The sequence below is a fragment of the Mustelus asterias genome, chromosome 23 (genome assembly GCF_964213995.1).
Source record: "Mustelus asterias chromosome 23, sMusAst1.hap1.1, whole genome shotgun sequence".
NCBI classification, from domain to species: domain Eukaryota; kingdom Metazoa; phylum Chordata; class Chondrichthyes; order Carcharhiniformes; family Triakidae; genus Mustelus; species Mustelus asterias.
In genome coordinates, this window is record NC_135823.1 from 37,465,670 (window position 1) to 37,478,831 (window position 13,162).

General features: G+C 43.8%; 1 protein-coding gene across 3 annotated transcripts in view; it reads right to left on the minus strand.

Annotated features, from left to right (window-relative positions):
- The window catches only part of ern2 (endoplasmic reticulum to nucleus signaling 2), a 75,503-nt gene that overhangs the window by 22,857 nt on the left and 39,484 nt on the right, over positions 1-13,162 (minus strand). For all 3 annotated transcript variants that reach the window (XR_013500666.1, XM_078240329.1, XM_078240330.1), the window contains exons 7-11: positions 10,981-11,082; positions 10,544-10,805; positions 5,771-5,849; positions 5,323-5,482; positions 3,235-3,353 (exon numbers count right to left, since the gene is read on the minus strand). Coding sequence is in view for 2 of the 3 variants with exons in the window: in XM_078240329.1 (XP_078096455.1) it covers positions 3,235-3,353; positions 5,323-5,482; positions 5,771-5,849; positions 10,544-10,805; positions 10,981-11,082 (722 nt within the window). In the remaining variant the exon portion in view is untranslated. The remainder of the gene's footprint in view (positions 1-3,234; positions 3,354-5,322; positions 5,483-5,770; positions 5,850-10,543; positions 10,806-10,980; positions 11,083-13,162) is intronic.

The following is a 13,162-nucleotide window of genomic DNA, read 5'->3' on the forward strand; positions in this document are numbered from 1 at the left end:
AGACAAAAATATATTTATCCTTAAAAATTTACATATGCTTCTATATAAAGTTACATTTACCAATAACATTAATTTGTAGTTTATTCTGATATATATATAGGCTATTGATTTGGTGCTTCACTATCAGGGAGGTCGTGAGCAGGCACCCCCAACTATTTCTAGTGTGCATCCAGCAGTTCAACAATTGTTAACCCTGAAGCAAGTTATCCAAGTGATTTCGAGCACAAGGATTGTTTTACTTCATAGAAGGCATAGGCATTCCTATGGAAGCTGTTGCATTGAACACGAGTGAAAAATACTGTAGAAATAGAAATTCCAAACTGTAGAAAGTTGGAACTTTTTCAAATATCCTGTGTTTTCCATGTCTCGTCCACGCCCTTGTTATCCCGATATTTGGCTATTTCAATGCACTTCTGACTGGCTTTCGATCTTCAACCCTCTATAAACTTCAGCTCATACAAAACTGTGCAGCCTATATCCTAATTCGCACCCTGTTCCCCCACTATAACTGTACCCACGCTGGCTCAGAGCAATGGTTCCATTTTGAAATTCTCATTCTTACTTTCATGGCCTTTCCTCTCCCCATCTCTGTAGGGCTACAGGAGGTTACAAACACTCCCAAGATACCTGTGCTCCTCAACATTTGGGCTTTTGCACATTTTTGATCTTAAATCATTCCATCATTGGTGGCTGTGCCTTCAGCTGCTGAAGCCCTAAAGCTCTAGAATCCCTATGCGAAGCACCTCTCTCCCCAGCACTTCCTTTAAATCCATCCCTAAAACCTACCTCTTTGACCGAGCCTTTGGTCTCCTGTCTCAATATATCCTTGTACGGCTCGGTGTCAACATTTGTTTGGTAATACCCTGAAGAGCCTTGGGATATTTTACAATGATAAGGATATAGAAACAGGAGTAGGCCAGATAGCCACAAATCTGCTTTGCCATTCAATGAGATTATGTCTTAGCTCAAGCTCCATATACCCACTTGTGCCCTATATCTCTTAATACATTTAGCAAACAAAAATATATCAATCTTAGTTTTAAAATGAATTGATCTGGCATCAAAGGTGGGAGAGAGTGCCAACCTTTTACCATGCTTTGCATGAAGAAAACGTTTCCTAATTTCACTCCTGAAAAGCTTAGCTCTAATTTTTTGACTGTATCCCCTTATCCTAGCTTCCCCAACCAGCAGAAATAGTTTCTCCAAATTTACCCTATCCCCTCTATATCTTGAAAGTTTTGAGCATGTCACTTCTTAACCTTCTAAATTCTAAGGGGACATGGTGGGAGGGAATAGTGAGGGTTAAAGAGGGCAGAAGAAGCCAATAGGATGAGAAGGTGAGATTACACAAGGCTCTGCAGAATTGTGACCAAAAGGCGATTTGTCACTTCAGTCACTCATTGCCTATCTCACATTATCACTGACTCTTCCTCACCCTTCAACCCTCCCTCATCACTTTCGGAAATGTACAAATTAACTTTGAGTTCCCCTTCCTCCTCAAGAATCCCACCCCCGTTACCATCAACTTGTCCATCGTCATCCTGCCCACCCACTAAATCCGTGTCCATCTCCACCTTCCATTGTTGCAATCTCACCTTCTCATCCTACCTCCTCCTTCTGCCCTCTTTAACCCTCACCATTTCCTCTGTTTGCACCCCAGGAGTCCACCATTGGCTCCACCAACCCATGTGAACTCTTTCAGACCTCTGCAGTCCCCATACATCTTCAGACTTGCACAAGCTCCCACACCTGCAACTCACCAAGGCCCTTCACATTCTCCTGTTCCATTCTTGAGAGTGAAACCCCCTCTGATTCTCTCTTCACCCAGCAGCCAAACATGTTCTGGGCTGATGTGATTTCTCTCTGGTATCACGGACGATTGGGAATGGGATGGGCAATTCTGGTCAGGGCTTCAGCTGCATCTCATTAGCAGGATTCAAACTGGCTTCACATCGGCCTCCGGTGGGAAATATGACCCGCCATGCTGAGAAGTAGCGGATGATCTTGCCATCATTCCACACTGGCATGAAACCTATTTTTTGATCTCTGCTGCATTCTGCATCCTTCCCCACCCACCTTAGAATCATAGAATTCTACAGTGCAGAAGGAGGCCATTCGGCCCATCGAGTTTGCACTGGTCATAATCCCACCCTATCCCCATCCCCATAACCCAATGCATTTACAGCAGCTAATCCCCCTGAAACTAAGGGGCAATCTAGCATGGCCAATCCACCTAACCTGCACATCTTTGGACTCGAGGCCTGTCGTGGGGAAAATCCTGCCCCATTTTAGTAAATCTGTGCTGCATTTCCTCTGGAGATCAATACATCTTTCCTCAGGTGCGGTGCTCAGAATAAGCTCACCTTAATTCAGATGTGGTCTGGCCACCATGACTTGGTATAGCTGAATCATTATTTCCACCTCCTTGTATTCTAGTTCTCCAGATATAAAGGTCAGTATTCCATTCGCCTTTTTTGATTATTTTCTGTAACTGCTATTTTAATGATCTGTGTACCCGGACCAGCAAGTGTCTTTGAACCATCACGGTTTGTAACTTTTCATCAGTTAGAAAGTACCGTGTTCCATCCTTTTTAGGCTAAAAATGGATGACTTCACATTTACCTACATTAATATTATTTAGTCACAGCTTTGCTCATTCACTTAATCCATCAATATTTCTTTGCAGTTTTACACTTCCACCTACACTGCTTCCCTTACTGCCTATCTTTGTGTCTTCAGCAAATTTGGCTTTCTATCTCATCATCTAAGTTATTAATGAACAAAATTAATAGTTGGGATCTTAACACGGATCCTTGTGAGACACCAGGAGTAATATTTTGCCAGTTAGTGTATCTACTCATTATATCTATTCTCTTTTGACTGCCACTCAGTCAGTTGCCTAATGAGCTCAACAACATGCTTCAACTTTAGCTAATAGTCTCCAATGAGGGCCTTCATCAAATGCCTTCTGGAAGTCCATATAAATAATACAATAACATCCATAGATTTTCCTGCATCCACTACTTTAGACATATCTTCAAACAATTAGATTCATCAGGCACCAGCTACCCTTCAAGGCACTATATAAATGCTAGTAGTTGTTATTCTATTTTACAACAATGTTTGATATATTGAGCATTCATTATTTTCAAGATTCAAAATGCATGCGAGATAAACAAAAGGGCATTGGTACACATCGACATAGGAAAATGAAGTGAATTGCTTGCAACGTACTTCATCGAGAGTCCTGGTGTTAGTCTTTGTCGTGATGACAGCTTTATCATTCTTCTTCAGTGGATCTGGAAATGTCCTCAATATTGTGGTGTGCGCTACTGGTGGCAGTTCATGGTGACCTTCAAACAATAAAAATCAAATTGGCTGTTCAATTCTTGGAAATAGAAGGTTTCTAATACTATACCAAATTAAAACTTAGCGCACAAGATAGCACTGTACGTAAAGCCTTAACAGACAGTTGTACAGCACAGAAACTACAATCTTTCCACTCATTGCCTGCTATATGCCTTTTTCACATATGACTGCAGGTGTATGTACCTAGTTTACAGAAATAGAAGGCAGTCAGCCCTCAAGAATTCTCTGCCAGACAACTTGAACATGGCTGATCTGTACCCAACTCACCATCATTGCATTTCACGCTCGTCATTTGTTGTGGGGTAGGCAGTGCATAAAGGTGAACAAACTTTGTTCAGTTTGGAGGGAGAGAGTATATTTTCTCAGATGAGTAATCTACCTTTAAAAAAGGGAGATTTCACAGCATCTTAAACAGTCCTATCCATTAAACTGAAAATAATCATGTTGCTCTAAAGATCTTGTCACTTTGCTTTCACTCTATTCCAAGATGTGTGGTACCTAAGTTGCATTGGCTATTATTTTAATGGATGAATTAAATCAGGCTTGTCCAATCTTTTCTCGTTCAATTTTTCCTCACACTCGGGGTGGAGGGCAATGAGCAAATTTGGAAAGATAAGGTTTGGCGAACATTAAACATGTTTTTGTTTAAAAAACAACTTACTGAGCAAAACAAAAATCACAGCAATAAACTGATAATTAAAAAATGAGTAATAAATAAAGCTGAACATTTGACAGTGAAAGGATGAATGCTCGCCCTCGCATGCAAGCTCACCCTCTCCCCCTCGTGCGCAAGCTCACCCTCTCCCCCTCGTGCGCAAGCTCACCCTCTCCCCCTCGTGCGCAAGCTCACCCTCTCCCCCTCGTGCGCAAGCTCACCCTCTCCCCCTCGTGCGCAAGCTCACCCTCTCCCCCTCGTGCGCAAGCTCACCCTCTCCCCCTCGTGCGCTGACTTTCCTCTGACTTACCCTCCCTCGCACTGACTGCCCAACTTCACTCGCACTTGTGCCCACTCTCACACCCTTGCCTGACCTCCCTCCCTCTTACCCACCCGGTCTCATCCGACCACCCTCCCTCCCTCACTCACTCAACCACACACATCCTACCTAGCACTCACCCATTAATTCACCCTCCCCCCTTACTCACCATCAATCATAAATTCAGCTTGGTGGTGGGGATAGGTGTGATGAGAACTGGAACGAGGCCTGAGGCCTAATAGCTCCCCAAGGCATGTGGCCACCGAGGAAAGTGCCGAGAGCACTGGGCAAAAGTGGGGAAGAACTGGTGAGACACAGAGTATCAGGGAGAGCTGGAGAACGCAACCAGGCCAGAGCACCAGCAGCCAGGTGAAAGTGGCTATTGCCAGTCCAGAGCACTGACAGCCAGGGGAACGTGTGCTCCAGAGTCTTTCTCTCTCCATCTTCAAATGCTCATAGGTGCCAGTGATCGCTGCTCCTCCAATCACAGCCTGTTTCTCTCCCATATTTGATGCTTACTGGCTGAATAGTGAGCCTATCGGCAGCAAACACAGGAGGAAAACAGGCTGTGATTGGAGGACTGGCCCCTGAAGAAATCTTCAAACTCACTGAACAATCTTACTGGCATTTTCAACAATCGTTCCAGGGGCCACATGGAGGGTCGACAAGCCTGCCTTAAAGTATGTCAACATGGATGAGCTGGGTGTACTTTCATTTCAAAGTCAGAAGGGTTGTAGTTTGGAATGCCATAGGAGTTTGAGCTTCTAGACTGACATTTCATTAATTTGCCTGCTTTCAAAAGGTATTAGCTCCCATCTGCTCACCACCAGCTAACTTGGTGCGGGAATTAGCAGTGTAGAAGAATCCACATATTATCACTAAGGAGAGGGCAAGTGCATCTGTATATGACTTGTTTCTGATTAAGATTAAAGATCATGAGTTTCCTGGTCATTACAACAACTGGAGATTATTTACATACCTATGAACAACCATTGATTCTTAGCATTACCAGATGATAGGATATTCCCCCGTGGATATTTGACATGAGTGCTTGGAGTCCTTTCGCATGCATCTCTCTCTCGCACAGTGACGTCATCGGTTGTGGGGCCATCCACACGGGCAATAATGATTCCACGAGGCTGGGGAGAAAGGCAGCAAAGTTGTCTTTTTTTTTAAAAAAAGATGAAAACAAATAACAATGCAGCATTCTCTGAAGCCGAGTAAATTAATGGAAGATGGAAAATAAGGAAAGTACTTTCTGTCGCAAGTGCTTTCCCCCAATCCTTGTGAAAAACAAGGCTTCTAAATGACATTTACACGTTTCGCAGAAACCCATTGTTGCATTCCAGTGCTGCTAATCTCGATCAGCCTGAAGCAAGTAACTTCACAACAATAGTTCACTGGCCCTCGTGGAGTTACAGACTTACCACTACAGCGACACCTTCGTGGACAAGTGATGCTGAGGCATAGAAGGCAGATGCATGTTTCCCGACATAAAGTGTAGGGCTGTAACAAGAGGACAAGGATTCAAATACACAACATGCTTAATTAGTGGGGAAAAAAAAATCACACATGATAATTTCCAAGACCTTAAAATAAAAATGACTTCAGTTAAGGGTTCTCATTAACCGAGCTGAGGTAATGTACGAGGGATAGATTCTAACAGTGGTTATTGAATTTCCCTGCTTTAACTGTCATGCTGCGTCAAGGTCATAGATAGCTGGCGTTCAGTAAGGAAAACCTGCAGTGGCTTCAATGTTGTGATCTATTATTGGGGCATACTGATCGCGGCATGAATCACATTAAATGTACTGAACAGAATTGTGAGCTTAGTGATTGAGGTATTAAAATAATCAATGGATCAAAGAGAATGCTTCTGCCCAATTACATCCATCCTTTCCAGAATTACAGATTCATACAATTTAGAAGGACCATAACAACATTAATGGGATGAATTAATTTCTGACCAGTCTCCCATCTTTCATCCTCTATAAGCTTGAGCTTTTTTTCCGGTAGAGGCGGCTGAGGGACTTCACTGGTGCATTCTGGGAGAAGTCGGACCAGCAACATTTACCAAGAAATGGGAAGCAGAAGATCTGGGTGTCAAGGAGCGGTAAACCCGAAACACTACATTAGTGTTTCCCTCCCTCCTCCTCTAACCAAACAAAAAGGCCATTGTTGGCTAAGATCAAGTGTAGTATGGATTGGATGTTGCGCTTGGTTGAGATCATTAGGTCACATTTAAGCTTCATTTGAAGCAATTTTTAAAAGCGGCATCTCAGCCTTTTGGCTAAGATGCAAATGAGATCAAGCCTTGGAGGAGGTGAGTCTGCACCTACTCCAATCAGCTTGGCTCATGTAGATCAGGCCCAAGACAGGAGTGTCAGCTTGGATCGGAAATGTCTCAACTTGTTGAGACTCTGAATTGGACTTGATTTGATTGAATTGGAATAAAGATTTTTTTAAAAGGCCACTGTGAGAAAGTAAGAGTTTTATAATTTTTTTCAAATAATTTCATTGGTGCTCAAAATGTCGGTCAGTGGGGTTAAGTTTTGCACTTGTGAGATGTGGGAGATCCCCGTGACGCTTCCAACGTCTTGGACGACTATGTCTGCAGGAAGTGCACCCAATTGCAGCTCCTTACAGACCGCATGGATAGGTTGGAGCAGCAGTTGGATGCACTTAGGGGCATGAAGGAGGCGGAAAATGTCATAGACAGGAGCTTTAGAGATGTGGTCACACCGAAGGTGCAGGCAGATAGATGGGTGACCGCCAGAAGGGGCAGGCAGTCAGTGCAGGAATCCCCTGTGGTCATCCCCCTCTTTAACAAGTATATCATTTTGGATACTGTTGGGGGAGATGGGCAATCAGGGGATACCAGCAGCAGCAGCCAAAGCAGTGATACCACGGCTGGCTCTGTTGTTAAGCAGGGAGGGACAAAGAGGACTAGAGCAATAGTTATAGGGGACTCTATAGTTAGGGGTACAGATAGGTGTTTCTGTGGACGTGAAAGAGACTCCAGGATGGTATGTTGCCTCCCTGGTGCCAGGGTCCAGGGTGTCTCTGAACGGACAGAAAGCATTCTGAAGGGAGAGGGTGACCAGCCAGATGTCATGGTACATATTGGTACTAACGACATAGACAGGAAGAGTGATGAGGTCCTGCAGCAGCAATTTAGGGAGTTAGGTAGAAAGTTAAAAAGCAGGACTTCTGGGGTTGTAATCTCAGGATTACTCCCTGTGCCACGTGCTAGAGAGGCTAGGAATAGGCAGATAGTGCAGCTCAACACGTGGCTAAACAGCTGGTGTAGGAGAGAGGGTTTCAGATATCTGGACCATTGGGGTCTCTTCCGGGGCACATGGGACCTGTACAAGAAGGACGGGTTGCATCTAAACTGGAGGGGCGCAAATGTTCTGGCCGGGAGGTTTGCTAGTGTCACACGGGAGGACTTAAACTAGTCTGGCAGGGGGATGGGACCCAAAGCAAAGGTGAATTAGCTGAAGGGGAACGAGAGAGTAGGGCCAGTAAGACTCAGAGAAACAGCAGGCAGGATGGGATTGCAAATCAGAGAGGGTCTGGTGGACTGAAGTGCATTTGTTTCAATGCGAGAAGTGTAACAGGTAAGGCAGATGAACTTAGAGCATGGATTAGTACTAGGAACTATGACGTTATTGCCATTACAGAGACTTGGTTAAGGGAAGGACAGAATTGGCAGCTTAACATTCCAGGATATAGCTGTTTCAGGCGTGATAGAGGGTGATGTAAAAGGGGTGGGGGAGTTGCACTACTGGTTGAGAATATCACAGCTGTACTCCGGGAGGACACCCCGGAGGGCTCATACAGCGAGGCAATATGGGTAGACCTCAGGAATAGGAAAGGTGTAGTCACAATGTTGGGGGTTTACTATAGGCCACCCAGCTGCCAGCGGGAGATTGAGGAGCAGGTATGTGGGCAGATTTTGGCAAGGTGTAAAAGTAACAGGGCTGTTGTGGTGGGAGATTTTAACTTCCCCTATATTGACTGGGACTCATTTAGTGCTAGAGGCGTGGATGGGGCAGAGTTTGTAAGGAGCATCCAGGAGAGCTTCTTGAAACAGTATGTAGATAGTCCAACTAGGGAAGGGGCCATACTGGACCTGGTATTGGGGAATGAGCCCAGCCAGGTGGTCAATGTTTCAGTCGGGGAGCAGTTCGGGAACAGTGACCACAATTCAGTAAGCTTTAAAGTACTGATGGATAAAGATAAGTGTAGTCCTCAAGTTAAGGTGCTAAATTGGGGAATGGCTAATTGCAACAATATTAGGCAGGAACTGAAGAATGTAGATTGAGGGCAGATGTTTGAGGGCAAATCAACATCTGGCATGAGGGAGGCTTTCAAGTGTAAGTTGATAGGGATTCAGGACTAGCACATATAAATGATTTGGAGGAAAATGTAACTGGATTGATTAGTAAGTTTGCGGACGACACAAAGGTTGGTGGATTTGTGGATGGCGATGAGGACCATCAGAGGATACAGATCGGTTGGAGACTTGGGCGGAGAGATGGTAGATGGAGTTTAATCCGGACAAATGTGAGGTAATGCATTTTGGAAGGTCTAATACAGATAGGAAATATACAGTAAATGGCAGAACCCTTAGGAGTACTGATAGGCAAAGGGATCTGGGTGTAGAGGTACACAGGTCACTGAAAGTGGCAATGTAGGGGAAGAAGGTAGTCAAGAAGGCATACGGCATGCTTGCCTTCATTGGCCAGGGTATTGAGTTTAAAAATTGGCAAGTCATGTTGATGCTTTATAGAACCTTAGTGAGGTCGCACTTGGAATATAGTCTTCAATTCTGGTCGCCACATTACCAGAAGGATGTGGAGGGTTTGGAGAGGGTACAGAAAAGATTTACCAAGATGTTGCCTGGTATGGAGGGCATTAGCTATGAGGAGAGATTGGAGAAACTTGGTTTGTTCTCACTGGAGCGACGGAGGTTGAGGGGAGACCTGATAGAAGTCTACAAGATTATGAGAGGCATGGACAGAGTGGATAGTCAGAAGCTTTTTCCCATGGTGGAAGAGTCAATTACTAGGGGGCATAGGTTTAAGGTGCGAGGGGCAAGTTTTAAAAGAGATGTACGAGGCAGATTTTTAAATACAGAGAGTGGGGAGTGCCTGGAACTCGTTGCCGGGGGAGGTAGTGGAAGTGGATACGGTAGTGACTTTTAAGGGGCGTCTTGACAAGTACATGAATGAGATGGGAATAGAGGGATATGGTCCCCGGAAGCGTAGGGGGTTTTAGTTAAGTCGGGCAGCATGGTCGGTGCAGGCTTGGAGGGCCGAAGGGCCTGTTCCTGTGCAGTTATTTTCTTTTGTTCTTTATCCTGTATTATAACCTGCAGAAAGCCCTGCTCACATTTCACCCTTGTGCTCACTAACCTAAATTGGCTCCTGCTCCACTAATGCCTCAATTGTTTTAGTCCCCATTCTCCATAGCCTCACCCCTCCCTCTCTCCAACCCTCTTGACAACTCTGCATTTCTCCAGCTGTGGTCTCTTGCAAATCCCTCACTCCGATCACCTCACTATTGATGGCGGTGCCTTCAGCTGCTCAAATCCTAAACTCTGGAAATTTCCTCCCTAAACTGCCCAGTCTCTCCATATCTCTTCCTGATCCTCTTGAGAACCTGCCTCTACGGTAAAAGCTCTTATTCATCCCTCTTAACATCTTGTTACTGGCTCAGTGGCAATGTTTATTTGATACTGCTCCCGAAAAGTACTTTGAGATGTTTTACTATGTAGTTTCATGAGTCTTTGAAAAGTTGCATCGTAATGCTCGTTTAAATACACAGTAAGCTCAAATAAAGCTGCAATATTGGAGTATTATTGCTTGGTATCAGTGCTGAGCTGCAGATTTATTCTCCCTGCTCTCTCAGTTCACAGTTTCAGTCTTATTGCTGTCGTGCGGCAAAGCTAAAAGAACAGTCTTCCCAGACACTTGCGCGCGTCTCCTAGAAGTTAGTGCAGATTGGAACTAGTGAGCCCTGTGCCAGTTGCTTGAAAGCAAAAAATGAAGAGAAAAGCTGGAGCATAAATGCTTATTAAAAAGGCAATGTTTTTCTGGCAGACTTTGCCTTGCACACCATTGGGTGACGATAATGAAAACCAGTCATTATCCATTATACATTTGGGAGCTGGGATTAAGAAAGGATCAACTTACACTAGTTGAGTCTTTGTGGTGGAGGGTTCTTTAGGGAATTGGTACTTCCACTTTATCATTCGGATGTCTTGAGAGTTAAAGGTGAGGTACCGCAGAGTTTCCATGGCTATGTTGAGATGAGGTATCCGGTGAAGGCTGTCCTGTTGCCAAATGAACATCCCCACCACGGGAGAACCGTAGTTCTGCATCCAAAGGACGTCACCCGACTCCCTGTCTACCGTCACCACCAAACCATCCCCGTTTGATGCAAAATGAGCCATTTCTGTACAAATCAGAAACATGGAGGCTGCATTAAATTTCATTCTTCTGACAATTTCAACAAACGAGAAGCTGAAATGTCACTCAGGAAGTGGGTGTCAATTACAGTGTTCAAAGATTTTAACCTCCTGAAAAAAATGTTTCCAAAGTTTCTTAATTAAAGCAAACACAAAACTTACTGTAGTTTGCGTTTTCGTTGCATAAAGGAGCAGAATAATCGTAGTAGGTAGCATTCCAGTAGAGTTCGCGAGTTTTAGTGTCGTACATGGTGATCATATACTCTGTCAAGATGCAAAATGGAAAGTTACTCACCACATAGTTTTAGATTTTTCCTTTTTCAATATAAATCAAGGGATGTTCCAGGAAATTAAACGTTGCTGGTTGAATATTAGCTCAAATACAGTGGCTAACTGCTCCCTGATATGACACTTCAAATGACTATGTGATCTGTTTTAGTCAAAACTATCCTTACATATGTATCCCATTGCACATTATATCCACCACTGTCTGTCATAAGGGAAAAACATTAATTGAAAATATGAAAATAACCCAAACAGCACAAAGGGGCCTTGATTTTGCAATCAGTGGACAAGCACCTGCGCTCAGCGTTGATTGTGAAGAAAGCTGCAATCTCAATGGCTTAGATTTCACTTTTCCTGATGTTAGTTTGAATCTGGTGCCAAATCAAGACGACTTCCAGGCATCCAGCAACAATGATGTCATCAAGCAGGGAAAGCAGTCAATCATATTGAAGTATCCTCAAAACCAGCAAGTAAAATTCAGCAATCACTTTTTATTTAAATTTAAAAGTGAAATAAATCGTTGGGGCATACACTAAAAGCCAAAATATTATAAACAAACTTTTAACAATTTGTTATACAGGTACAGTGCCTGTCTATCCAAAAACAGGCGCTGTCTGAAAAACCAACACTTTTTAAAGAGGGCCATTCAAGAATTTCAAATGAGTGAAAAAAACCTACTGGCTAGTTCAGGGATTTGCTGTATCGGTGCGGTGTATCAGCTTCCCGCATCTAATGTTTTGAATAGTTTAACCACCCTTGACCCCCACTTGACCTAGTTTGGAAAAAGTAAGAAGTCTCACAACACCAGGTTAAAGTCCAACAGGCTTATCTGGTATCACAAACTTTCGGAGCGCTGCTCCTTCATCAGGTGAGCCATTCACCTGATGAAGGAGCAGCATTCCGAAAGCTTGCGATACCAGATAAGCCTGTTGGACTTTAACCTGGTGTTGTGAGACTTCTTACTGTGCCCACCCCAATCCAACGCCGACATTTCCAGCTTGGAAAGGTTCAGGCAGTTGTTGTTTTGAGCAGTGGGAAATATAACAGGAGATGGTTGAACTCACACGGGAAGAAGAAAAAGACTCTTGCAGAATTCAATAAGGTAGAATATTTAAGCTATTCATCATACAGATTAGGATATATTCTTGCTACAGTATTAACTTTTGATGCCATTTGAAGAGCACTAAAACAGAAACCCAGAGGCTTCAATTCAAATATTGCACCTAATTCCCAAAAGTCTTTAAGTTCCATGAGCACTGGTTGCCCTCTTGCAACAGGCCAAAGTCAATTCAAAGAGAGCTACTAAAGAGTACTTGTACAACCTTGAATGAATAAAACGTAGTTTCAGTTACAACTCTTTTCAACATCATTTCGGTTTGATTGATATTTTCTCATTTTAAACAGGGTGAGCTGATGTAGGGAAGTGGGGGAGGCATGGAAGAGTTATTAAATCCAATGTGTGAGAAGTGAATTGATATCAGCAGAGACATGGACATTGACCCGAAATGCTTTGCAATCATATCATTAGTTTCTCATGTATCCCCCATCACTGAATCAAGGGGTCTTGATTTTTTTTTCTGGCAAGTTCTGAAATTCGCCATGGATTGAGTCCCGGGGTTGCTGGTTTTGAGACACTGTACCTGCATTAAAACACTTAGAATTTTAAATCTGAATGTAAATTTGACATTACATTAGTATATAAAGTTAGTCTCCCAGTGTCAGAGTGGTTCTTCAGAAGTACTTATGACTTAGTACACCAGTAAAAATCCAGCTACACCTCATTAACACGATGTAACTTTCTGATAAGTATTTAAACATGATTAGGGCGATTAGGGTGATTCTCACAACTCGCTGTAGCACAGTGGGCCGGGAGACTCGAGCAGAGACCATTTCACAGGCTTCCCACTGGCCGCCACGGCCTCCGTGCATCTCCGGCAGCCGGATTTCCAGTGCATCAGCTCCGCACAGAGCTGCATAATTTATGTAGATATATATCTCCATCTCTTTTAAATCTCATTAGTGGGCCCAGGACTGAAATCTCCGGGCCTACTAGCCTCTT